Source organism: Fistularia commersonii, chromosome 33 (genome assembly GCF_037954325.1).
Source record: "Fistularia commersonii isolate RoL2024-O1a breed Wild chromosome 33, RoL_Fcom_v1.0, whole genome shotgun sequence".
Classification (NCBI taxonomy): domain Eukaryota; kingdom Metazoa; phylum Chordata; class Actinopteri; order Syngnathiformes; family Fistulariidae; genus Fistularia; species Fistularia commersonii.
The window spans coordinates 2764045-2790199 of record NC_141316.1 but is presented as its reverse complement, the minus strand read 5'-3'; the positions used below and the strand labels follow the sequence as shown (position 1 = coordinate 2790199).

Below are 26155 nucleotides of genomic sequence, written 5' to 3'. Positions count from 1 at the left end.
AGTTGCTCATATTTCAGTTAGTCCTGGAAAATACCACCGCCAATTTAATCAAAGTCTTCATCTTTATCAGTCGAAGTTCAAGGCCTTTATTTTATATCCGATCATAACCAGTCATAAGCTGCATTTTTTTTCTAAAGAACCAAGATTTACTGTAGATTATCTCCCAATGTGTTGTTTCCTTTCTCCAGCGTTTGCTTGGGGTGTTATTTTTTACCGTCTCCAAAACGAATGACAAAACAGCAACGCAAAAAAAGAGGGAAGGAGTCCTTCCCTCATTTTTCTGTTTCTACTTTCTTTTGAGTTATTTGTGGAGGCACCTGCCAGACGAACGGGCAAAACAGCGGAAGTGCGGCGTCATGCAGTTGTAACGGTACACCGGGGGCAGCCATCTTGCCTCCTAAACGTCTCTGGCAAACGCGCTTGCGCAATGAGAGCCGGCTGACCCGAAGGACGGGTCAGGTGAAAGGTGTCTGCGTGGTGTTTGCCTGGTGTTTGCGTGTCTGGCTGCGTGTTAGCTTGTTTGCTATAGCGCAACAAGCCCAGGCCTGCGAGCCCTGGCCGGCCCGCGTCATGTGACCGCATGTTGTTCAGCCGCTGTCTCCCGCGCAGTCAACTACCTCGCCCGGTACAGTAAACGCACCGCGGCGTCGTGCCGTGCTAAGCGAACACCGGAAATGGACGAGCGCTGTCAGAAACCGCCGTTGTTCACGTTCGGGGTGATCGCCGACATCCAGTACGCGGACATCGACGACGGCTGTAACTACAACATGACCAGGAAGCGGTACTACCGCGGCAGCTTGAGGCTGCTCGCGAACGCCCTGCGAAGCTGGCAGGAGGCGGCGGTCAGACCGGAGTTCATCCTCCAGCTGGGAGACGTGATCGACGGCTTCAACCGGGGACGCGGCTCGCAGCGAGCCCTGGACGCGGTGCTGACGGAGTTGGACCACTGCCCGCTGGAGGTGCACCACGTATGGGGAAACCACGAGTTTTACAACTTCACCCGGAGCGAGCTGCTGCGTTCGCGGCTCAACAGCACCCTCGGAGCCGAGCGGAGCTACGGCGGCGCCCGGGCCGGCGGCGACATCTACGCCTATCACTTCAGCCCCCATCCCGGTTTCAGGTTCGTGGTGCTGGACGGCTTCGACCTCAGCCTGCTGGGCAGGGACGAATCCAGCGATCAGTACAAGAAGGCGTTCAACTTGGTGACGCGATACAATCCCAACGACGACCTCAACTGCCCCGCAGGTAACCCATGCCTACCAACGCACCCACATACCGCAAAGACATTTTGAACGCAGCGCTGAAACTTCAGATGACATGGATCAGTTTAGAACAACAACGTCAGCATCTGAAATTCTCGCTATCTAAGGTCAAACGGTCAGTGTCGGAGGTTACCGTTTATCCACATGATGATTATTTACACGCCAAAACAGGAATTGCTCCTCCCCCAAGGAGCAGCTGTCTTGCCTATCCATCCATCCATCCATCCATTATCTACTGCTCATCATTACATCACATTAAACTACCGTCATTTAGCAGACGCTTTTAGCCAAAGCGACTTACAAAAACTGCAATTCAATAACCGAAGATCCAAAGTACCAGTAGTCGTTATTCAGAAGTCACCACTCTAACAAATAGCCATCTCAAAACCATATACATACATTTGTTTCTTCGTTTTTTTGTTTTTTTTCTCGAGGGCTGGGGGGACTAAGTGCGATTAGTGGGGTAGTGCTTGGTGAAGAGGTACGTTTTCAGCTCACAGCGGAAGATGGGCAGCGACCCTGCTGTTCTGACCTTTTCCGAGTGTTCGTTCCACCAAGGAGCCAAGACCGAGAAGAGCCAAAACCGGTTCGATTGGCAGCCAGGGGCTCTGAGCGATGGGGTGGACGGCCGCCAAGAGGTGGCGGATTGGAGGGGACGGGTAGGGACATGTGGCTCAACCATACCCCGGAGATAAGACGGGGCTGTCGCATTCACCACCCATTAGCAGAGTACCAGGGTCTTGAACCTGATGGCGACCGGTAAACCAGTGTAGGGACATAAGGAGGGGAGTTGTGTGGGAGAATTTGGAACGGTTGAACACCAGACGGGCTGCCGCTTTCTGAATAAGCTCCAGAGGCCTGATGGTCACCGCTGGGGCACTGACTAGGAGGGAGTTGCAGTAGTCATCATACACTTCATTCTTCTTGAAATCTTCTCATGGCGTACTGGACTTCATTTTCTTCCCTTAAAGACATTTCAGCTCTCATCTGGGAGGCTTCATCAGTTCGAACTGACCATCTAGTCATTGTTCACACATCTGGGGAGTTTTCCCATTTTTTTCCAATTCACCTTTTGCATGTTTTTGGACTGTGGGAGGAAACCCAAACAGACAGAGGGAGAACATGCAAACTACACAGAAAGTTTCCCCAATTGGGTTATAATTTAGTTTCCCAGCAGGGTGTCACTCAAACTGTCACCACAATCGTCTGAATATCATGCCATTTACATATCGAGGGTCACCTGGAGGACCCATCACAAAGGACAATTTATACCCACAACACAACCTTTTCACACTTCTGCCATCAGGTAGACACTACAGGAGTCTGAAAGCAAGAACCAAGACACTCACTAACTGTTTTTTTCCGGCAGGCTGTCAGACTCCTTAACACCCTCCATGCTACAAACCTTCATTTACTGCTATAACTGCACAAGAGCCACTTTACTCATCCTCCTTGATTTATAACACCTAGTATTTCTTTCTTTTCCTTGTTGTATCGTCTCGTGTTTTACGTCAGTTCTCGTCTATTGCTGTCCGTTTGGTGTGAAGGGAGTGTACAAAGTAAAAATTTCATTGTATTGTCTCAATCGCTGTGTTTTTACAAAAAACAAACAAAAAAAATTAATCTTGAATATAACACTTGGGAGTATCTCCTGTCTTTTTTTCATTGATCTGTTTTCCAAAACTGTGGGCAAAATGTCTTAATGGGATTTGGAAAACACCCCGGTTGGACACACTGGTGAATGTTTTTTCGTCATTGTCGTCTTAGACTCAGCTGACGTTCTGGACCAGAGGTTTGTCAAGTTCAACGGTGGCTTCAGTCCCGAGCAGCTGGACTGGCTCCGCTCGGTTCTGTTGGCGGCCGATGAAAAGGAAGAGAAAGTCACTGTTGTCGGTAAGTTATATCTGTCTGTTTCAGGCTTTGTTTGTTTTTTTTTTTTTTTTGTGTCACATAACAAGTGTTACTCAACCTAAATATAAAATTGCATGCATTTGTGTGTTTCTGGATCCTTTTTTTTTAAATGCCTTGTGTTTTTCCTGCAGCTATATCGCTAATAGCATTCCTTTGAGAAAATTACAATAAATTCAGCAGCCAAAGGTAGTGGTTCCAAAAATGAGCAAGAAACTGCCTCAAACCTGAAAGATTAGGAATTAAAAATACTGGGCATCAACATGTAAAACATTTATCCCTAGATGTGAGTTTTAAAGTAGTAGTAGCCATGATTACGCTCTTAGTTTCACCATGTGGTCTATTAATGAATGCAGTAAAATCAAAAAATTGTTCCTGCTGTTTATCTTTAACAGGCTTTTTAACAGGTATTTGTACTTCTCTAGTATCACTGTAATTCTCACAACCCAAGTTTCAGTCATCTTTGCACTATGATTGGCCAAACAAATGAATGTACAACAAAAGAATTAAAACCAAAGTTGCATTTTTTCAAGCCTTACTTGAAGACATTGTCTTCCTCTTTCGGCTTTTCCCTTCAGGGGTCCCCACAGCGAATCAATTGTCTCCATCTAACCCTATTCTCTGTATCCTCCTCTCTCACACCAACTACCTTCATATCCTCTCTCACTATGTCCATAAATCTTCTCTTTGGTCTTCCTAGAGACCTCCTGCCTGGCAGCTCCGATTCCAGCATCCGTCTACCAATATATTTGCTAGCCCTCCTCTGTACATGACCGAACCATCTCAGTCTGGCTTCTCTGACCTCTCCAAAACATCTAAGATGTGCTGTTCTTCTGATAGACTCATGCCTGATCCTATCCATCCTGGTCACTCCCAAGGAGAACCTTAGCATCTTCACCTCTGCAACCTCTAGTTCTGCCTGCTGTCTTTTGGTCATTGTAACAGTTTCTAGGCCATACAGCATTGCTGGTCTCACCACTGTCTTGTACACCTTTCCTTTCATTCTGGCTGATAGTCTTCTATCTCTTCGTACCCCTGACACCTTTCACCACCCATTCAAACCTACTTGAACCCGTTTCTTCACCTCTTTTCCACACTCTCTGCTGTTCTGGACTGTTGACCCCAAGTACCTGAAATGCTCCAACTTCTCGATCTCCACTCCCTGTATCCTCACCATTCCACACAGATTCCTCTTATTCACACCCATATACTCTGTCTTGCCGCGACTACCCTACGCTCCTCTACTTGAAGACATAAAGACCTGAAAAACTCTCTTTGTGTCTCTCAGGTCACCTCCCCGTCCACATTCGCTCCACCACCCCCATCTGCCTGGCCTGGAACTACGAGGAGATGCTGGAGATCATCCAGGCCCACCGCAGCGTGGTGTGCTTCATCGCTGGGCATGACCACGACGGAGGATACCACTGGGACAGAAGCACAGGGGTGCACCACCTGACTCTGGAGGGGGTGATCGAGACCCCGCCTGACAGCGATGCCTTTGGCACCATCTCGGTGTACGAGGACAGGATGACCCTGAAGGGAGCTGGGAGGATCCAGGACAGAGAGTGTGTGTTTAGATTTTGTGAAAAAGACACAGATCTCTAATGCACGATCAAAACTACAATAATTGATGGTAAACGTTGGTAGCTTTAAAATATCTTTTTGTATTTGTGACATAACTATGTTGTTTCTCTGGCACGCTCCAGAAATGTTTTATTTATACTGTTTTTTTTCCTATAGTAAAAGTGAGGAGGGATGTACCTCTTTTTTGCTAAAAGCCATATGAGTCAACTTGAAGCAAGAAATGCACTTTATAATGGTTTTGCTACAATGAAAGATTCCCTTGCACATGTTTTAAGATGTGTAATGAAAATGGGTTGCTTGAAAGTTCATGTAACATTTATTTTACTGAAAAATTCCCCTCATTCTAGAACATGTCTAAATATGACATTTTGCAGACAAGAAAAGGGAAATGTAGGGTCAAGATCATTGCTACCAATTATGCATTCAGTTTTATAATCCTTTAAAAAATTATGAATTTTAAGTCCGATTTGTGAAGTTGGGATGTCATAAACGCATTTAATATTTTTCCCCAGAAGTCGTTCTACTGAGTAGCCAAATTGTGGAAATCTGAATTTTGAGTATTTTTTTTTTCTGAGAAGTAAAATTAATGATGAAACAAACAAAACAAAGTGAATCCATGGCTCCTCTCTACTTTCTTCTTGGATTTTAAACCCTAAGTGCAGAATTCACAAGTCCCACACCAGCGGGGAAACAACTTTTAGCTTAAGTGTGTGGGTTAAAGCTGATGAGCCTGCAGACGGGGCTCTAGTTCCAAAATACAGAAAGCAACAGGACTTCAGAGGCTGAGGCTGGAACAGCAAAGTAGAAACCTGTTTGTTGACCTGTTGTTTGTGACTGCCTTTACTTAATGAAGTAAATACAAAATGCGAATATGCATTGAGTTTCACACTGGATGGCAAAGAATAGGTAGCTTTTTATATTGTGTCATGCCTTTTATATGTCTGTATGAGCTTTCGGTGGTGAAACTCACAGCAGTTTTGCATGATGCTTCCAACAATCAAGCCTGATGAAGAAACACCATCAACGTTTATACTTGTTGGAAAATGGCTGCTCTATTTGCACAAAAGTAGTTGAAGGCATGGTGAATGACTGTGGTAGACTGTGTTCTAGGAGCTGTAAAAAAATTAAAAAATTAAATGAATAAATATACATCCTGATAAAACAAACTCAAGTTGTTGTCTGGTCACCAAGGCAGCACGATGGTGCATTGCTCACTTTCCACTTCACAGATTAAAGGTTCCCGGTTTGATTACTGCTTGTGCCTTTTCCCTGTCGATTTTGCTCATTCTATTCATGTGTTCTCCAGCCTGGGTTCTCCTGGTGTTCCTCCCATAGTCAAAAAACAGTCGATAGGACCGTCAAAGGCTGTAAATTATCTCGGTGTAAAGTAGAGTGAATATTTATGTCTCAATATGTCTCAACTGACCGGTTGGTCGGTCTGGATTTCACCCCGCCACTCGGCCCAATGTCAGCTGGAATTGGCTCCATCCCCTCTTCAACCTTGCATGCAGGATATGCAATGTAGACAAAAAATGAATGCATATTTTATTATTGAAGAGATGACTAAAAATGAATATTTAATCTTAAAATATTTAACATCTATCATTTTTATGTCATGTCTGGCAGCTTTTACTCTGACTTGATTGCGAGTCCACAAAAGCCCAACTCATAAATCAAAGACAGCTGACAGAGACTCAGTTCAATAACGGTTCTGCATTGGTCCGTTGCACCTTTTCCGAGCCAGAAGTAATTATAGCAGGAGGACAACAACAGATTCGGTGATGCAGAAAGGGGAGTCCACGAGGTTCGCGAGTCTAGGAGCAACCTCTTATGAAATGTCTAATTTGGAAAAAAAAAAAAACAATTTCAGTAATTCCAAAAACATAAAGTAGAGAAGAAAACTGGCAGGCAATAGCAGTCTGTGGGCAGGATTTAGATTTCAGCAGCTAAAAAATTCACCGACGCCAACGTCATTTCAGTTCAGCGAGTTGGTAGCCATTTTTACAAATTTACAGTTACAATAGATTTTATTCTTTCAACTGTTTCTCTCTGTGCAAAATGTCATTAAAAAAGATAACTTAAGAATCCTCTGGCCAAGACGTAATGCAAAAATAAATCTGGGATACAACTGAGGACAGTTAACAGCATGTGGCGATTGTAAAGGGTCGACCAGATGTAATAAAACAGAAAACAAGAAACTTGAGGACATTTTTTTGCGAAGACATTTATGTGCAGTTAAAATGTGCCAGTTTTATTTGATTATATAATGAAGTGTTGTAAAAGAAATAATAAACGTTATGGTCTTTGGTGACATTTGGGTGATACATTCCTAGACAAGTGTGTTTAAGGCGACATCTACTGGGCATTCGGGGTACCGAAGCTGAGTTGAAAGTGTCTTCCGGAGTAGATGGCATAAGATTGTGGTTGCACATCAGCTTTCAATTTGGCAGATACACTACAGCACGCTTAAAATTACTACGTGAGTTTGCCCGAGCCAGGTGTTATTTGAAAACATTTACATTTCCCCAAATCATGTCCACTTTATCCGCCCAATGTCTCAAAATCAGAATCAGAACCACTTTAAAAACGATTTTTAAGAAAAAATATCCTGCATTGATAAATAAAATTGTCCAACTGTATAATTGACTGAAATGTCTTGTGGGTCCTTGAGGATATCTGGGATAATTAAATGTCTTACAGGGATTTTTTTTAAAAAGTCACCTTACCTTTACTATCCCCTCTAGCCATGTCTTTTCTTGCAGCTCTTGGAAACCACTGGAATTCCGATACAGTTGTCAACCTCCTGCAGGACTGGCAGCAAGACAGTCTCACAACTGTGATAAAATCGGGGTAGATATTTAAGGAAAAATATGGGTACACATGAGTCATGAAAAAACAAAATTGCATCCTTAAATTGCTGATATTATAGTAGTACTTTTGATGATGTAGCCACAAAAGATCTCCATATCACTGACCAGTTGGATGGACAGCCTAGTAAGCATGACTGAAAGTGATTTTGGTCATTATTAATACACTCATCTACACAAGATCCATTAGTGTCCTTCCAACCAGGCAGCAAAGACTGGCAGACAGTCTGTACAAGAATACTGCTGACAATCAGGTGACATGACAAACCACACAGCGTCATGTGATCCGGAGCAGCGGTCCCCGGCCCTTGTCCTTGGACCGGTACGCAAAGAAAATCTTTCATGTTACAAATTATAATTTTTTCATTTGACTCTCCGCATCTTATTTTGAAAAATGACTGTTTCCGCCTTTGCCCTTCTGCCGCACTTGATATTGTAATTGCCTAATATAAAGTGTCATCATTGTATTCAGATGAAATACTGTGAAGTAACAAAAGCTTTTATTATTTGAACCCCCACACCGCTAACCGGTCCGCCAAAAAATGTTCATGCATAAAACTGGTCCCTGGTACAAAAAAAGGTTGGGGACCGACATTCTAGAGAGTGGTACCGTCCCTCGGAAGGAGAACATGGCAGTAGCCCATAAAAGGAAACAACTCCCAATATCCCTTCGTTTTATTATTGTATCATCAATTATTTCAAGTGTATTTTGCTGGCCTTGATGAAAAAAATTGTCGGTGCCCTGCTACGGCCAATTACTCCACCACATACCTCAATGCTGAACCCCATGGCTTGGTCGATGTTTGTGGTCGTGAGGCTTAGATGACTTCTCCACCACAGGAATTGAGAGCTTCACTCCAGCAAACAGCCAGTGTCGTCTGATGGTGACTTAGAGATTTGCTGCATCACGGTCAGTTGTTTTTACATGTCAGAATATGACACGATACATTAGTTGGATGGTTGGTTTTCCTTCACTTTCACCGAACCCAGCCCTCCCCTGTTGGGAGGCTGGAGTAGAAACAGTCCAAAAACAGGATTTAAATATATGATACCCTAATGGACGCAAAGCCTGAGTATTTATTTTTCATTTCCTCTTGGTATGTCCTTACGATTTAAATAATGCTTTGAATAAAATCCCTTTTGATTTTCAGTTTTGTATTGCAGTAATCTGAATAATGATAGATTTGAATAAAGTTCACTTGAACCATTGAGTAGCTGTGGCCCTGGTCTGCACTGAATGTTCCACAATATTCTTGTAAATGTCACTGAACTGGTTTCAGCACACAAGGACAATTGACAAGCCTGCAGAAGGAATACAATAACATGTTACATGCACTTAAAAAATGAACATACAGAAAAAAAATCTTTCCCAAATACTTAAGCTTTTCATTCTTTTAAAGATACTGTTTCCGTTTGCACTAAGCATTCCCATTCAGTGCATATTTCTTTTCATATTTTCTCTGTCCAGAGCAACGGAGAGTGTGGAAAAGAGGTGAAGAGACGGGTTCAAGTAGGTTGGAATGGGTGGAGAAAAGTGTTAGGGGTACGAAGAGATAGAAGACTAGCAGCCGGAATGAAAGGACAGGTGTACAAGACAGTGGTGAGATAAGCAATGCTGCATGGACTAGAAACTGTTGCAATGACAAAAAGACGGGAGGCAGGACTAGAGGTCGCAGAGACGAAGATGCCGAGGTTCTCTTTGGGAGTGACCAGGAATGATTCTATCAGAGGGACAGCACATGTTAGATGTTTTGGAGAGAAGGTCAGAGAAGCCAGACTGAGATGGTTCGGTCATGTACAGAGGAGGGACAGTGAATATATTGGTGGACGGATGCTGGAATTGGAGCTACCAGGCAGGAGGTGTCGAAGAAGACCAAAGAGAAGATTTATGGTTGTAGTGAGAGAGGATATGATGGTAGCTGGTGTGAGAGAGGAGGATGCAGAGAATAGGGTTAGATGGAGAAGGTTGATTCGCTGTGGCGAACACTGAAGGGAAAAGCCGAAAGAAGAAGATTTTCTGTTTCAAGATTCCTCATATGTAATATATTGATCCATTTAGCCCTTTATATATTCCATTGTATATGATTAGCCATGCAATGTAGATGCCCGACAGTGGATATGGTATTCATTTTCAACTTCTGCTATATTTTATATTATGCTTTGGAAGACAACATCTCACCTTACAACATGAAGAGTAATGGCTTTTAGCAGCATATAAAACTACACAAGTTCAACTACACAATCTCCATTATTAGTCATTTGACAAAAAAAGTCTCTATACAGTCTTGATTTTAAAAAAATACCGTGGTGAATTTAATTTACTAAGGGAGAAATGTAAAGAAATGTCAAACAGCAAATACCAATATATTTATCAGAGAATGATCAATGCGTTCATGTTGACAGGAGGATTGTGCATCCTACACAAGGGCGCACTGAACGCATGTCAAAGGTTTGCCCAGCTCTGGCTGCAAACCATAAGAACGAGTGACGTCTAGGTCATAACAACAAAGAGTGACCGGGTTCGGGGGAAATAACAGAGTCGCGTTCGGCTTGATTTCCGACAGTCCGCGAAGGCAGCGCCAGCACAGACGTGGCCGTAGCGCAGCTGCTGCGTTCAAGTGGCGCAGTGTCCCGTCTGGGCAGGGAGAGGACAAAGTTTCACCCAGTTCTATGAGTTTCACTCTCTGCATTGCAGCCTGAGCGCTGCTGCCGGAATCCAACACAACAATGGCGACTCCCAGTCCTGACAGCAACTCGTCCAGCTCCAGCAACAGCATCAGTATCGTAGGATCCACGTCGCACCAGCTTCACCAGCAGACACAGAGCAGCAGTATGCAAGGTAGGTGGAGACGGCCTTTTCTCACACGGATCTGTATTTGAGTTTGTGACACTGGAATCTATTGGAAAATGTAGCTTCCTAGAAGCAGAAACGGTCAAGGCAGACGTGTTGAGACCGACGATTTAGTCTGAACTTTCAAAATAAAGTCTGCACTGCGGCACACACCAAAAATGATAGTACTGTTGTGTGACAGCCTCGCTTGTACGTCTGTCTCGTGATGTATTTTGAATGTAATAGCGCAATGTAGACGGTGATTGGCCTTTATAAGTTATGTGATTGAAATTGAAGAATGCAAATCGGCTATTTAAAGGCCAATCTTTGCAAACAAATTGCTGTTACTCTCGGAAAAAAATGGGGATGGGTCGCTCCAATCAACATGAATATTATCGTTGTTTTTTTTTTAAATGGGCGGATGAATTCGGTACAAGATTGGTGAAGGGAATAAAGCAGCGTTTAGTGCTCGATGCGTTTACTATGGAGGGTGAATTGCGCCTCTTCCGCCAGTGATCTCGAAGTCTTCGCTTAGCTTGATGCTAGCGCCGTGAAACTAACCCAGAAGCTATCTGGGCTAGCAATGCAGTAGCCCTGTTTTCCAGGCCTGTGGTGACACTGTGGAGGGTTGCGATTACCCGGCCGCACACGACTGTTACCAACAGATATATCAAAGTATTACATTGTAAATAAATTCAAGAAACGCCTCAAGCACATACGCGTAAACTGCACCCGTCGCCGTTAGCCTTGACGAGTGGAGACCCACCAGCCAGGCCTTAGTGGTTCACCTGAACCAGGCCAGTATTCATGCACCACTAGCAAAACATACGATACAAATATCAAAGTTGGTGGCCGCTATTCTACAGCATTCAAGCCCAACAGGTCAATAGGTTCACCACTGTCGATGGACTGTTGTCAGTCCTCAATGCCCTTACTGGGGTTCCTTGTCAATATTATCGCTAGATTCTGTCGAGATTTGTACGTATAAGATGAACACATCAATGTCGAAACACGGGTTGACAATTAACCTGATACGCGGAACCAGGAGCTCTGCGTTGCTAGCCGGGCACGGCGACGGCAGGATGCGAGCTGGCTTGGGAGACTAGATCCATTATCGGACAGGAATGCTCATTTCGGCCGAGGCTAAAAGCTCCAGCAAAGTTTGCCTCATCCGCCCCGGCCCGGTGACACCGGTTTCTGCTGTAACGGCGGCGGTCGTCGGGACCGTCAATAACGGAAACCGAATAAAATGAGCAAGGCGCTGTCGCCGGCATCTGTGCGTTATGGGGTTAGCGTAACTGGAAATGACATGTAAAGAGACCGTTACCATAGCACATACGCAGGTGCAATCAATAATCGTAATGATGGCCCCGAGTGGCTGGCGCCAAATCCAACATTTGTTTATTGCGTTTACTCTTCTGTCAATGTAAAAATGTGAAAATATGTTTATTTGTTGTTAAGAAAAACTGTGAAGACGAGCTACACTGATGAAGGGCTGGGCCATTCAAGTATGCGCAGACAATTCCGGTATCTTTTACCCAGATGTGGATTGTTGTCATCCACAACTCCCTGCTGATTCAGTATTTGTTTTTGCTAATTCCTTGGCGTATTCGCTGTATTATTTCGAAAGTAATGGAATAAAATGGTACTTTTCCCATAAATAGAGGAAAAAAATTGACAACACAGGATCAATTTTGTTTGAGCGAGCATTTTATTTAGTCTCGTTTTGTTTTTCTGGTATTGCCCAGCCCTTCTGTGCATTTTCCCGGAAAATGGACTGCGCTTGCCAGTGTCTGCCTGTCTGATAATGAATATATTGAGGGAGCCTTCGCTGCAGGCTAACTGCTGCTGGATGGCATTTCTATTGATCTATGTTTTTCCCCTCCACCGCTCATTATGTCAATAAACAGCTGCAAACTCATGTATCCACTAGTCACCATATCTGCGATGCATTTTCTTATCCTCTGGTGGGAGTGTAGTATCAAATGTCTTATTTAAACCTTACAGACATCAACACCTGCTGGAGATGTCAAAATGAAACAGGTATTCACCTTTATTTTTCTAGGTTTCACTCTTCTGCTGCAGGTTATGTTTTTCCTTTTTATTTATTGATTTGCTTTGAAGAAAACCCTTCAAATGTTTCCTATTCACCATTTCTGTTCTCATTTTCCCTTTCCGAAAGTTTTATTTCTGGTTATGAAAACCCTGCATTAATATATCTGCATGTTGATATCATATCAAAATGACCTGAGTAGATTCACAGTAGACAGACCCCATGTTACGAGACCGCATCAAGCAAGCCCCGTGGGATACTAAATAAGAGATGACACTGTGGCGGTAACTGTTGGAACCATAATTCGGATCGATCGCATTATTTTATTCTTATTTTGTCCCTCGCTTGACAAAAAACAGACTTGCACATCATTCTAACTCAAATAAGCTTTCATCACTTGTACATATTGATGAATTCATGCTAATTTTGTGACCTCAGTTCTCCACAGTACCCTGTGATTCTGTCAAATAGTGTTCCTGTTGAAAATCTATAAAGAAGAGATTATTAAATGACCGTGTCTGCCCGGAATGATCAACAATGGCTGCTAACAGTCCAAGCACTTTTGGCCAGAAAATCTGAGAACAGAGAAACACATTAGAAATATACAACCAGTTTCTGGAAAAGCATTTTGTTTTTTTTCCGAGTGTGTTTGGGTTGAATTTCAGGAACAATGTGACAGAATCGAGGAGGAAAGAGTTCAGTGTGCTGCACAAAAAGTGACCCATTTAACGCCTCAATTCCCCATCAGTTGGTTAAAGACTGAACTACTGTTGTTTCAGCCAAACTTGTAACTGTCCTTAGTGAACCAAATCATGACACCTTAACATTAGAAAGGAAGCATTTTCAACTCCATGTTTTAATTGGCTTTAGAGCTAAACACAATTCACACATTTTCTGTGGCTCTGATACCTGACGTTAATATCCAATGACATTTTTCCCATGAACATATTTTTTTGGAAAATATTTTCTGATCAGCTTTCGCCCTGAAACAGTCGACCATCGAGCGGTTGAAACAATGCCGCAGTATTTTGATTAACGGTGAAAATAAAGGAGAATGTAGAAAAAGCAGCGGTATAAGACTGTAGAATTATACTTTTAATAATTCTAAAAAAAAAAGATTAATTGATTGAAGATTGATTACGCCAAATACAGGATCAATTGCAAATCAAACCAGTTGCCTTTCATTACTTGCCCTTTTTTTACAAAAGATAAAATTGAGTATATGTTGTGACAAAAAAATTCCCTTAAGGGGATTAATAAAAGTATAATTATCCTTATCCTTATCAGAGCTGGTCAGGAACTCTACATGCTACAAAAAGTTGTATGATCCACACACACAGACACACACACACAGAAAAAACACGTATAATTCCAGGATGCGCTCAGTGCTTTTTGCGAAGATGTAAGCTGTGGTTTAAAACAAAGAGAGGAGAGAGCTGAGCAAGTGGAGCATAAATTTGAATTACAGGTGTGTTGTTGGGAACAACCAGTTTCAATTTGGCGTGGCACTAAATTTGAGATGTAAGACACATTGGCGGAAACAGTCCAACTAGTGTATTATAAATAGACAAATACTGTTGCATTAGAGAAATGTGTCATTGTTATTGTTGCACTTGAAACTAAAACTGTGACAGACCACTACAAAGGTGAAGGAACAAAACCGCTGCCCCTGTTAAACATTTGCGACTATAACTTTATTTATAAATGTTCAGCCGAGAGAGACATCACCGACACAAAACAGCTGTTACCGTTCGCTTCTTATTCTCGAAAATAACGCGCCTCATTAACCACGACGTTAGGCAGGATTATGAGATGCAAGATGTAACTTCCAGCTGTGTTGGAACAGCTTCACTTGTGAAAAGCTTAAATGTCAGTAGTGTGTTTGCTCCATTTTAAGTAAAATTTTGGATTCAAACCAGATGAATTTGAAACACAACTGATGCAACCTTGTTCTGCAAGTTCACTAGTCTGTTAATGGCTACCTTTTGATGGTCTGAATGTTCTTGTTTAGTTGTTTAAGTTAAAATGATATTAAATAACGACTTACGTATGTACTGCCAAGTGCTAAATAACACTCCCAATTTGACTTGATAACACAGTGTTTGTTTGATTTCTAAACAAACCACATTCTGCTTAGATGATTTTAAGTTAAATGTTTTGAATTACAGTTCGCTGGGATGCTTTTCGAGGTTTAGGTCAGAGACCTGGTGAATCGCAGCTAAACAGCAATGAGATTAAGACTCGATGATCTTTGAAAAATGATCAGAGGCCCCATTTTTTCGATCTAGATATCTTTCAGTATCACCGTAGATCACAAAGGTTGACAACATAAATACAGTTTGTCAATCTTTTTTTTTAAATGCAATTTCATTCAGAAGATTAACAAATAAATGACTGATACTTTTGTCCTTTTCTTGTAACTGCTTCTTAGTGAGACCAGCAATGGCTCGACTGAAACGACAGAATTAGTATTATTATTAGAAATATTAGTATGCCAAGTGAATCATGGTCTAAAAATCATCAAATATCTCAAATGTCTATTTTCGGACAGTTCCATTGTAAAAGTTCAAAGTATTTAAAGGTTATGTGTAAGATATTTGTCATTCGTCTTTGACTAGTTGTTAAAATAACATGTTGCTAATTTTGAGGTCATTTCTATCAGACTTTTAGCTTTTATAAAAATATGGTTCTCTTGAAGGTTTTTTTTTTTAAAACTGAATTTCAAAGACGATTTAATGTCAGTTAGTGTGAAAAGTGACGAAACACAGTTTGAAAGGGAAAAAAAAAACTTTATTAGGATTGAAATTAGGAATGAAATTAGAAGCACAAAGACAAATGCTGGCGTGTAGATTCTTTGACATGTCTAAATTTGCTGTATTAAATCAAAATATCCGTAATATGACATCACAGGTGATATTTGATACAGCAAAGCATTCTCCCCTGTGATTGATAGATTGGATTACAGAATTGGGATGCAGCTCCACACAGTTAAGTCCGCTGGAAAGGGTTCGCAGCTTGTTTCGGAGCACACTGATGGCTCACAGCACATACTGCTGAGGTCACAAATCAAGCTTGGCATTACACCACCCAGATGGTGCCAGACTTAAAAAAGTAACCCGCACTGCGCTCCGCCTTCAACCTTGACACTCACGGGGATGGCACTCGTAAACAGTAACTCACTTGATGCAACCCCCCTAAGAAAATGTAGTAAACTGTCTTTTCTTTACTTCAGGGTTTCAGATAAGCCTGTCTGGAGTGTCTCAAAGTAAGAATAGACCCACACACAAAGCACACCGACCTCTTCTCTTTGCGGGTACACCTCAGTAGTCTAAAGTGGTTTCACTCGCTCGCTGGCTTTCATTCAGCTCCTGCACACAGATTGGCTGACAACGTGGCATGCTGCTGCCTAGCGACTGATCTGATACTGTTGAAGTCTAGATTCTTGACGGGGTCCAATAGGTGGAAGGAAGCCACTGTATACTATTGAAACAGCCTGTGTGGTGCTCTGGTAGTTGGGGAGTCTGTCCACTGTTCACTGCTATTAACATCAGTCGCGGTCATAAAAGATTCATTTGCATCGGGGCTTAAATGTTACGGGACCTGTTTGCTCTCAATATAAACAGGGCATGACAAAGAGGGCTCAACACTTGAATGCAGCACTTTTCAAACACGGTAACAATAATGATGGCCTCTTGAATCTGTTCCATCATAGGGTTGCATTGCCCTTCCAACCTCACGGTTAATGGAGTGCTACCTATGTGTTGGGTCACTTTGATATCTAAGGGGAACAGGAATTGCAAAACGTGGCAAAGTACTCAATGGAAATGTTGTGGGCGGGGATTCCCAGTATCAGTACATTTTAGGTGCTGGTTTTTGTTTTTGGATTCAATTTCAGCAACTTATTGTGGTTATATGCACAAAGGCGTAATCTGGATGAGAAACCCCCAAGCAGTAAAGCAGCAGGTGCACTATAAATGTCTGAAAATGGGAACCCCTGTACCATGTGTGGGCATTTTGATGATGCTCAAGATGCATTTTGTGCTTCCTCTGATCTTCAATAAAACTTGAGATAACCCAAAGGTAGAAAAAGTTATTGAATGTGGCTTGTACTTTCCCAATTAGGAGATTTGGATCTTCCTGATGCCACATAATTTACCTCCCAAATTTTCTCTACCGCCCCGTTTATAGGATCTGGCAATATATTGCTTTGTGATCCATTTTTTTTTTTTTTGTAGACTGATCATTTGTTGACTTTTTGTTTTGTTTTCTTTCCCCTTCAAATGTCAAAATTGTGACCTATAATTTCGCATTGTAAGTCACTGATCAGTATCTGGCCAAGATCAGTCGGAAAATACCATCAGTTGGCTAAAAAAAATCCCCAAGAAATGTGTCTTAATAGCTGCCAAAAACTGACCTTCAAACCATCGGTGATTCAGTTTTATTTTTAAAAGGTCAGATTATTGATCCAGGCTTAGATTTTCCACTGAATGCAAGAACACTTAATATTATGACATTCTTTTTTTTCCGTACCACCCATTTATCAGATACAAATTTTTAAAATAAAGAAAAGGCCCCCCGGGGCATTGAATTTCCAATATTTGGAATTGTTCTCACGAAGGCTTATCTCAAGTGTGTGTAGACAGAAGTAATAAAGGTAAGCCGAGCACTTGTGTCCGCCGCATCTCTTCACACACTGTCCCCTGTTTGCACCGTGCGGTGGAGCCCCCCCTCCCTCCCCAGTGTGGTGTGCATGTTGTGGGGATATGGATCCGTCTCGCTTTTGTTGTCCCGCCAGGTAAACGCAAAGCCCTGAAGCTGAACTTTGCCAACCCTCCGGTGAAGCCAGCCTCCAGGCTCCCAATCAACCCAACGGCTCCCTCTTTCCAGAACCCTCACATGTGAGTCGATGATGGGCTGTAATAACAACGCCGTTGTCAGCTTATTGTTTTACATAAGTGCTCCGGACGGATTTTGGCAATCTCCGAGGATCTTGGAAGTTTTCTCAAATTCCCAAGACCGATGCCGATCCTTTGTTATTTTAAGGCTCCGATGACTCTGTGTTAGCCGTCGGAATGAGTCACCGAACTAAAAAAAAAAAATGTTAAAGGATTTGCCAGCTTTATTTTTGTAAAGGTAACTTGTCACGCCACCTGTAACAAGGTAAAGACGTCTTTTCTCTCTCCGAGCTGTATTACAAAATCAGACCCCCCGACACACAAACACACACCATGATCTGAACGCGGTGATCGGAAGGCTTCGGAATCGGACCCCAGTCAAACGCACACATTAAAATACCTCCAATTTACCACAGGAATAATGATGTGTCCTATTCATTTAACATGTTGTGAAACTGTTAGGGGATATACTGTAGGAGCTATTTTTAAGATTATAAGGCCAGAACTTATTTCCTGACAAAGAGCTAGTGCAAGCTGATGTTTCACAGTGGCTCTGTCAGTTAGTGTTCACTGTGAAAAATATAATCTCACCAGGGTTTTTATTTTGAATAAAGTGGATCGAGTGAGTAAATGCCACTGTGAGGCTGATTTCTTACGGTATCTTATTTCCTGCCTTGTCACATCTGAAAGCGAGATGAAACACAAACCGCTTTTAAACGATGGTTTCCTGAATGGAGTTGAGATGTGTGGTTCCATCTCCACGTTTTGCTTTAACAGCAGTATTGATAATGACGACAATAACAACATTCATAAAGTACTTTCCATCAAAGTGCTGTACCAGTTAGGAGAAATAAGCATAGGACACAGCGATCTAAAAAATAATCTATTTAAATCTATTTCACCTGTCCTGTATTCAGGACTGCTGTGGAGTTAAAGGTCTCAGTAACCTTCTGCAAGTTTTTGGATAGTGGGAGGAAACAAACACCTAGACACGGGGAGAACGTGAATACTCCACACAGAAAGACTCCCTGTTGGAATCGAATCAGGGCAAAGCGCTTACCATCGCGCCAGTGAGTTGCCCCCAGCTTTGAACTGGAAATGCAAGATCCGGACACACACAGCTTCGGTTTCTCCCGTACTTCCTGTTCAAAATCAGTTACGCCATCTCTGCCCAAAACCAGTGTTGTATGGCCCGTGTCACCTGGAATAAAAAGAGGCGGGAGAGGTCCACATCTCCGGCCATTTTGACGGGTTCGTCTCGGCGATTGCCTACATTTCAATGTCCGGAAAAGGCAATTAAATATTAATGATCGCTGCATTAATCTATAATGTATGTTGATCTCATGGTTCCACGTTGTCTCTCTGTTTCTCTCACTTCCTCTGCCTCTTGTCCTTGCCCTCAATGTCCCCGTCATCCTGCGCCGCCGGCCCCGCAGAGAGCGCTTGCGGACGCACAGTATCGAGTCGTCGGGGAAGCTGAAAATTTCTCCCGAGCAGCATTGTGACTTCACAGCTGAGGATCTGAGAGACCTGGGGGAGATTGGGCGCGGGGCGTACGGATCCGTTAACAAGATGGTTCACAAACCCACGGGCCAGATCATGGCGGTCAAGGTGACCTCTGAATCTGCGTTACGCTAAAGCCCTTGCACATCTCAGGCCAGCTAGATGGTTTATTCACATTAAAATCAAGCGTCACCGCACACTGGATGCAGCTTAAATCCAAAGTGAATTTTACTCGTGTTTATTTACTTCTTTTGGAAATCATGCACATAAGGAGAAGCAAAGAAAATGTTTGTATTCAACATTTATTCATATTTATGCAATATTGCCGTCTCCTAGATTCGAATGTCCCGGTCAATACCTAGATTCGAAAACCTAGATCCAGCACTGAGGTGTACAATGGAAAAAAAAAGATAAACAAATAGACCTAAATGTTACACAGCAGAGAAGCTACGGCCGTTGCACGTTTAAAACAGAACATATTCTTCTGTGAATCCCTGTCATTTAAAATGCACATGGTGCATAAAAACTAAAAGACTGTCTGTCACTCTTCGAAAACAAGTCTGCCGGTAGTGACAGTAGCTGTCACTGTGCGTCCCTCAGAGAATTCGCTCCACCGTGGACGAGAAGGAGCAGAAGCAGCTGCTGATGGATCTGGACGTGGTGATGAGGAGTAGCGACTGTCCCTACATTGTTCAGTTCTACGGGGCTCTGTTCAGAGAGGTCTGACACACTCCGCACCTACCGATCATACACTGTCTTGTCCACCCTTTTTTTTTTTTTTCCAATTTCCAATTTTTTCCCAGCTAGGACTGGGTAGTATGAACAAAATATCATTCAGCTTTGATACTGAATTGTTGATTATTTATACTGGGAATGTCTTCATCCAGACAGTTTATTCTTACTGTGTTACTGTGAACAAAAGTGTATTCCAATCTGTTAACCGACTGCCTTAAATGCGAATTCAATTTGGCAAGCGATTATATAATGACTTGCTGGAAATTGGGAAGTACTTACAAGAAACTTGCAACAAAAGTCTCGGAAAATGAACCAAACCCTCTCCAAAAAGCGCCTAATATCAGAATACATTTTAAAGGTAACTTTAGTGACAGCAAGTCAGACATCTTTTGTTCCACACGAAAGGGGAATTAAAATTATGTACTTTATTCAGGTAACACGTGATTTTCCGCCCCCAATCCAACAATGAACTGTTTTCCTAATATCATAATACACATTCTTTCATACCTCATAAGGGAATCAACCTGGAGTGAAAATCTAAAATGGAGATTCGAATTTGAATGTCTCTTATCTTTCAGGGGGACTGTTGGATTTGTATGGAGCTTATGTCTACCTCATTAGACAAATTCTACAAATATGTATATTGTGCATTAGACGACGTCATTCCAGAGGAAATATTAGGCAAAATAACGTTAGCAGTAAGTGGATGATTTGTAGTTTCGAAATTCCTTTCAATTTATAACGTTGGGGCTTTTTTCAAACCCGACTGTCTTATTTTCCCCCTTTCAGACCGTTAAAGCACTGAACCACTTAAAAGAAAACTTGAAAATAATTCACCGAGGTAAGTTTGCCAGCGAGATCATCAGCACAATGCTATGATTCTGTGTTGTCATTGTTTTTCAACCATTTTTCATTTATTGAATGGCACCTTGCCGGGGGGAAAAAAAGAACAACGGACATGAAATAATTGGCACAAGCTTCTCCTTTTCTGTCACCACAGACATCAAACCTTCCAACATTCTCATGGACCGAAAGGGTAATATCAAGCTGTGTGATTTCGGGATCAGCGGCCAACTGGTCGACTCCATAGCCAAGACCAGAGACGCCGGCTGCAGGCCGTACATGGCAGTGAGTCTGGAGCTGCACAGGCTCAAATCTCCACCTGCACATTCGATAAAACACAAAGGCCTGAGCAACTAATGCATACTGAGTCCTCACATCTTTTTTGCTGAAATGTATTTACTAATAGAGTACTCTTCCTGTTAATTGCTCATATGCTCCGTGTGTGTGTTTTTTTTTAACATATTTATATATATATATATATATATTAATATATATATATATATTGATATATAATTATAATTATATATTAATATTATATATTAATATATAATATTAATATGTATATTTAAAAATATATACTTTTTTTTAAAATCAGATATATATATATATTTTTTTTTAAATCAATGTCACCATTGGATCCATCAATATTCACCTTTACATCAGTAAGTTATCAAGAACGTGCTGAACAGATTCATCCCGAAAAATCCCTGAAAATCAGAAATACATTTTGGTAAAGTGGTTGCTCGGAAAGTATTAGTAAATATGTCAACCCTTGTCCATGTAGTTTCATAAACTTGATTTTTTTCACAATAATAATAGGAAAATGGCAAGGATTATTTTGCAACTTTTCATTTAGTCACCCTTAAATGTGTCTTAAATTAGAAGGGAATTTTTACGTACCTCTAATAGGAGGATCGAGACAGTAGGAAAAAATAACGCTTTGTTGGATTTGTGAAGCTGTTTCACATTTATATTATTAAAATATTTGTGGAACGCTTCCTCATTGAGTTGAAAAAGTACCAAATTTATTTGAATTATATATCCAAATATGTGATTTTCTATCCCTAAGCACCCATTGAAACACATTGATATCGGAAAATAGTCTTCAGTGTATTGTGATACTCCTCATTTCCAAATATCGGCCTCCAATTCTTTTGTGTTTTTAAGTCACAAAAAAAGGTCTTTTTTAATTACGAAAGCTGACATTTCTCAGCCGGTGTTTTGTCTTGTGTGTTTTTTGTTTTTACGGTTGATGAAAATGAGACAGGTTTTTCTCTGTCGGCAAATATTACACTTGTCAAAAGTAATACGTAGAAATATGAACGTAGTGGAGCGTGGCCATTTTACGCCGTTTGTTCTTTTTCTGTTCCTCCTTTACAAGGAACAAGTAGGGAACACTGGCGTCTGTATTTTAGCACACAAAACCAGGCTGTGGCTTGAATGCTGAGCGTATTCTTGTGCGTTTCAGCCGGAGAGGATAGACCCCAGTGCTTCCAGACAAGGCTACGACGTGCGATCTGACGTGTGGAGCCTTGGAATCACCTTGGTAAGAAAAACGAAGCGGTGAAACCTGAAACGGGAGCCTGAGCGGGTCGGACTGAGCGGACTCGCGGCTTGTTTGCTTTCAGTACGAGCTGGCGACGGGGAGGTTTCCGTACCCCAAGTGGAACAGCGTGTTCGATCAGCTCACGCAGGTGGTGAAAGGAGAGCCCCCCCAGCTCAGCAACTCGGAGGAGAGGCAGTTTTCCCCCAAGTTCATCAACTTTGTCAACCTATGGTGAGAAACATAACACAGCGGGGGTTGTGTGGGGTTCCCCCGTCGCTATGCGGCGCGGAGATCGCGTGAGAAACTAAATCACCAAGCTGGATCTCAGTATCATGAAGTCATTTAAATTGCGATTAGGCCCAAATAAGAATGAAATATGGATGATAGGATAACACAAAAATCAATGTGCAGAGGAAAAAAAAAAGACATTGGAAACAATTTACTCATAATTAGATGCCTATTATTTGGAATATGAGTAAAATGTATGACATAAAAAGGGATTCTGATATCATCCGTCTCTGAGGGGTTTGGTACAAGGATGCAGGTCAAACGTTCTCCAAACCGCTTACTGAGTTGCGTTGGTGTCTAAGAGGAAAAGCGCCAGTCTAACCCAATGCAAATAGCGCATTTTACTTGTCAAAGGCCTTTCCATAGAAGGATCTTTGTCCTTGGTAAGCTCTCCGTTTTTATGCAGCGGCAGGAAATGTTCTTCTGCTGCTCACTAAAGTCAGAGACATACAGGGGCAGCCGTTCACTCAGCAGAACTCATTTTCCTATCAGCATTATTTATAGGTAAATAGTTATTGGTTTGTTCCTCCTACCGCCGTCAATGTCATCTTGTCTTCTCCCTCTCTCTGCAGCCTTACAAAGGATGAATCAAAAAGGCCAAAGTACAAGGAGCTTCTGGTAAGTTCTTTAACTAAACTTTTACTTCTTGAGCTGTGGGATTAAGATCTTTTCCTATCCATCTCAGAGGCTTTTGTGATATATGTATTTTTTTCCCCCCTAATCCCATCTCCCAAATCAAATGTGGCACAAACTCAAACAACAGTTACCAAAATGCTTGTTTCTAAGTCATTTATTTTCTCAATGGAGGGGTTATAATTTTATGGTACAGTGAAAATCAGCCAGTTGTCTTTTAGTAGCAGCCGTTATTAAACTAAAAACTTTGCAGAGCTCTCTAGGATTACAGAAGTACAGTTTTCTGTAAAGTAGATTTTTATCTTGAGGATGGGTACTGTGACACAGTATTGTGGATTTTTCATTTCCGAAAATACAATACACGTTTTTCATTGTCCAAGACACGGCTATCTTTTTGGTTTGAAAATTCAAACTCATTATCAGTGAAAAAATACTATGTGAACAAGACTACGAAGCTGTCATAAAAATATTGCTTCTTCCAGTCCAAGCACGGAAATGACACCGGAAATTGATCAACCACTATACTTACTATCAGTATTATGAATTTCCAGATCAAAATGACTCTTGGTACTTTTCACCTCTTTGGTATTGCCTCATCCCCACTGACGCCGCAGTGACTGAAAGGTTGTGCGTCAGCCGTCTTCCTCCTTGCTGAGTTTTCTGTCCTCCCCGCAGAAACACCCGTTCATTCTGATGTACGAGGAGCGTTTCGTGGACGTCGCCAGTTATGTGTGCCGCATCCTGGATCAGATCCCCTCCTCTCCCATCTCTCCCATGTACGTGGACTGAGAGGGGTTTTTTTTGGCCGGGGGCGGGAACACCCGTCACCCGCCACGCGGCGGGCGGGTGGGACGCGAAGCTTTTTGTGACGCGACGCTTTGACATTTTAGCTCTGAGTAGAATCACCTGTTTATTCACATGTTCCAAAGAACTAAAAGGAAGTGAGTCCAAATTGCCCGGTGCAATAAGATGAATATCGGTTAGCAACATCCTCTCATCCATCATGCAGCCAGAGAAACTTGAAGACAAAACATTGTCTCAGTCAAATGCAATGCATCTTTTTATGTGAGAAAATAGAGTATACATATATGGTATATATATACTTGAACTTATTGTACACAAATCTACCAAATAAAAAGGTTGAACTCATGACATATGAACAAAAAAAAGCCGCCACTCGGATTGTAAATGTGGACTGTATGTATGCATTTGTGTGTTCACCTCTGAATTGCTGACATGTACAGATGTATGCCGTATGTCTACGCTCGCGCTCGCATCCTGAAGTTTGTCGTGAGGTCGCTCCTGCTAACCGAACAAGTATGCAACAGAATGTTCATCTTGGAAAGCTCGCGGATTTGGCAGCGTGGGTTTCTCTCTCTCTCTCTCTCTCTCTCTGTCTATCTCTCTCTCTCTTTTTTTTTTTAAATTTGTTTCCAATATGCAATCGATCTTTGGGTGTTTGTCCAGTCGCGTGATCATGACAGTGTGTGACTGTCGCGCCCAATGCTAGCTCCAGTTTGAACCTTTTGCAATGTCATTATGTTCAAGGCACAAAACTCAAAACATCCGTTGTTTTTTGTTTTTTGTTGTTTTTTTTTTTCTGTCTGATACATTGGTCTAATAAATGGATCCCCAAACTCCAATGTTATCTCATAACAAAATGGAATCCGTTTGCCAGAAATAGAATATATGCATTTGGTTAAGTGTACACTGGTATTTTTTTAGCTAAGAAGGCAGTTTTAAAGGAACATGTTAACCTTTTCGGAATTCACATATTTGCCACAATCCGTATTTTAAGACGAGAGTCCAGATGTCCTTCCCTTTCCTCGGCTGCGCTGCAGAGGCGAAACAGAAACCCACCTCCCGGTAACCGCCTGGTCAAACAGCATATTGAAATACTAGCCTTTTGGTAAAAGTCATTAAATGCATCCTCCAACAATTATGAATATTCTTCAAGAATTTGACACTCATCAAATGGATTTCATCAGGTGTTAGCTGATTCAAGAAAGCAGATATCAAATTTCAAACCAAAAGAATTGCTACCGCCAATTCAGCACCACTAGCACGTCGTGATTAAAAATTGTGATCTGCAAATGTTTTTTTTTTTTTTTTTTTTTTTTGGTACACCCAGTGTTTTTTTTAGGCAAATATTTATGACTTAAGTTGATAAATATATTCATTATCTAATAATGTGTACCTGTACATCAGTTTTTCTGTTTAAGGAGTACATTTTTTTCGGTAGACTAGTGACAGCATTGACTGCAATGTTATGCTAAGCTAAGTAGCCGGGGTTGGATTTTTTTTGTGCCCTGCTGCAGCCCGGGGAAGAGAAAGATGTCCATATTCTTTTAGTCTTACTGTCAGGATCTCGGCAAACAGGAGCATTTCCAAAAAAAAAAACAAAAAAACTTTGCATGTTGCTTTAAGCCGCCCTCTAATGTTCACCACCTCGAACTACAACCTGACAATGAGATGTAGAATATAATATGAATTGTTGATTAAATGTGACTCGTTGAATTAACATGTGGAGCCTGCTTTATTTTATGCATTTTCTGACCGATATTCGCTAAACATGTTTTTTATCAGGGAGGTGGCGCGGCGGATAGTGCTTCCCTGCGAGAAGGTCGGCGGTTCGACCCTGATGGGTTTTTTTTGTCCTGCTGCAAAATAAACTTCTCAACTTCTGCCACTGAGCTCTTTGAGACAAGATTTCCGACAATGCCCTTTGGTTACAGCGATAAACTAAAATTAAGATTTAGAGGAGACCACCTTGTCCGTCAGTGTGTGCTACCTTTGCGCAATAGAGGGCATGGGAATTGTGATCCTAGAACAATTAGAAAACATGTTTAAGTGAGACCCATACTAAAACGTGACCTTTTGTTAATGAAAAAAGGCCAAGAAACCCAACTGTTTACAACCAAAAAGCGGGCAGCCGTATTGTGCTGTTCTTGTCAAACAGGCCTGAATAAAGGAGAAACTTTAAATGAGCTGGTTTTTGCTGTGGTGAGTTTATTGCTCGTCTTTCTGTAAGATACAGGAATGCAGGCAAATACATTTTTTTTTTTTTAAATAGTAAAGCAAGTCAGTGGCCAAGCAACACGGACACTCCTGTCAATATTTATTCATCTTTGTTTTGATTTTGGGGAAAAACAATACTGATATTAGGTAAAAAAAAAAAAAAAAACAACAAAAAAAGGAAGACCAGTTG

The 26155-nt window shown here is 41.8% G+C and overlaps 2 protein-coding genes across 5 annotated transcripts; both read left to right on the top strand.

Annotated features, from left to right (window-relative positions):
* Positions 1–435: 435 nt before the first annotated feature.
* On the top strand, positions 436–5920 carry adprm (ADP-ribose/CDP-alcohol diphosphatase, manganese-dependent). Its single transcript, XM_086140892.1, has 3 exons — positions 436–1245; positions 3030–3155; positions 4459–5920. Exons 1-3 carry the CDS (start codon positions 675–677, stop codon positions 4773–4775), a joined length of 1014 nt encoding a protein of 337 aa, XP_085997018.1. The 5' UTR covers positions 436–674; the 3' UTR covers positions 4776–5920.
* A 4220-nt stretch (positions 5921–10140) lies between these two features.
* On the top strand, positions 10141–25464 carry map2k4b (mitogen-activated protein kinase kinase 4b). 4 transcript variants are annotated; one of them, XM_086140377.1, is made up of 13 exons: positions 10141–10460; positions 12459–12494; positions 15737–15769; positions 17300–17402; positions 18836–19010; positions 19503–19622; positions 20216–20335; positions 20427–20478; positions 20638–20765; positions 21949–22026; positions 22109–22257; positions 22887–22932; positions 23623–25464. In XM_086140377.1, the coding sequence occupies exons 1-13, from the start codon at positions 10349–10351 to the stop codon at positions 23734–23736; spliced, it is 1266 nt and encodes a 421-aa protein (XP_085996503.1). In that variant the 5' UTR covers positions 10141–10348; the 3' UTR covers positions 23737–25464. The 4 variants fall into 4 exon arrangements, with proteins under 4 accessions (XP_085996503.1, XP_085996505.1, XP_085996504.1 ...); XM_086140379.1 differs by lacking the exon at positions 12459–12494; XM_086140378.1 differs by lacking the exon at positions 15737–15769.
* The last annotated feature ends 691 nt before the right edge of the window (positions 25465–26155 follow it).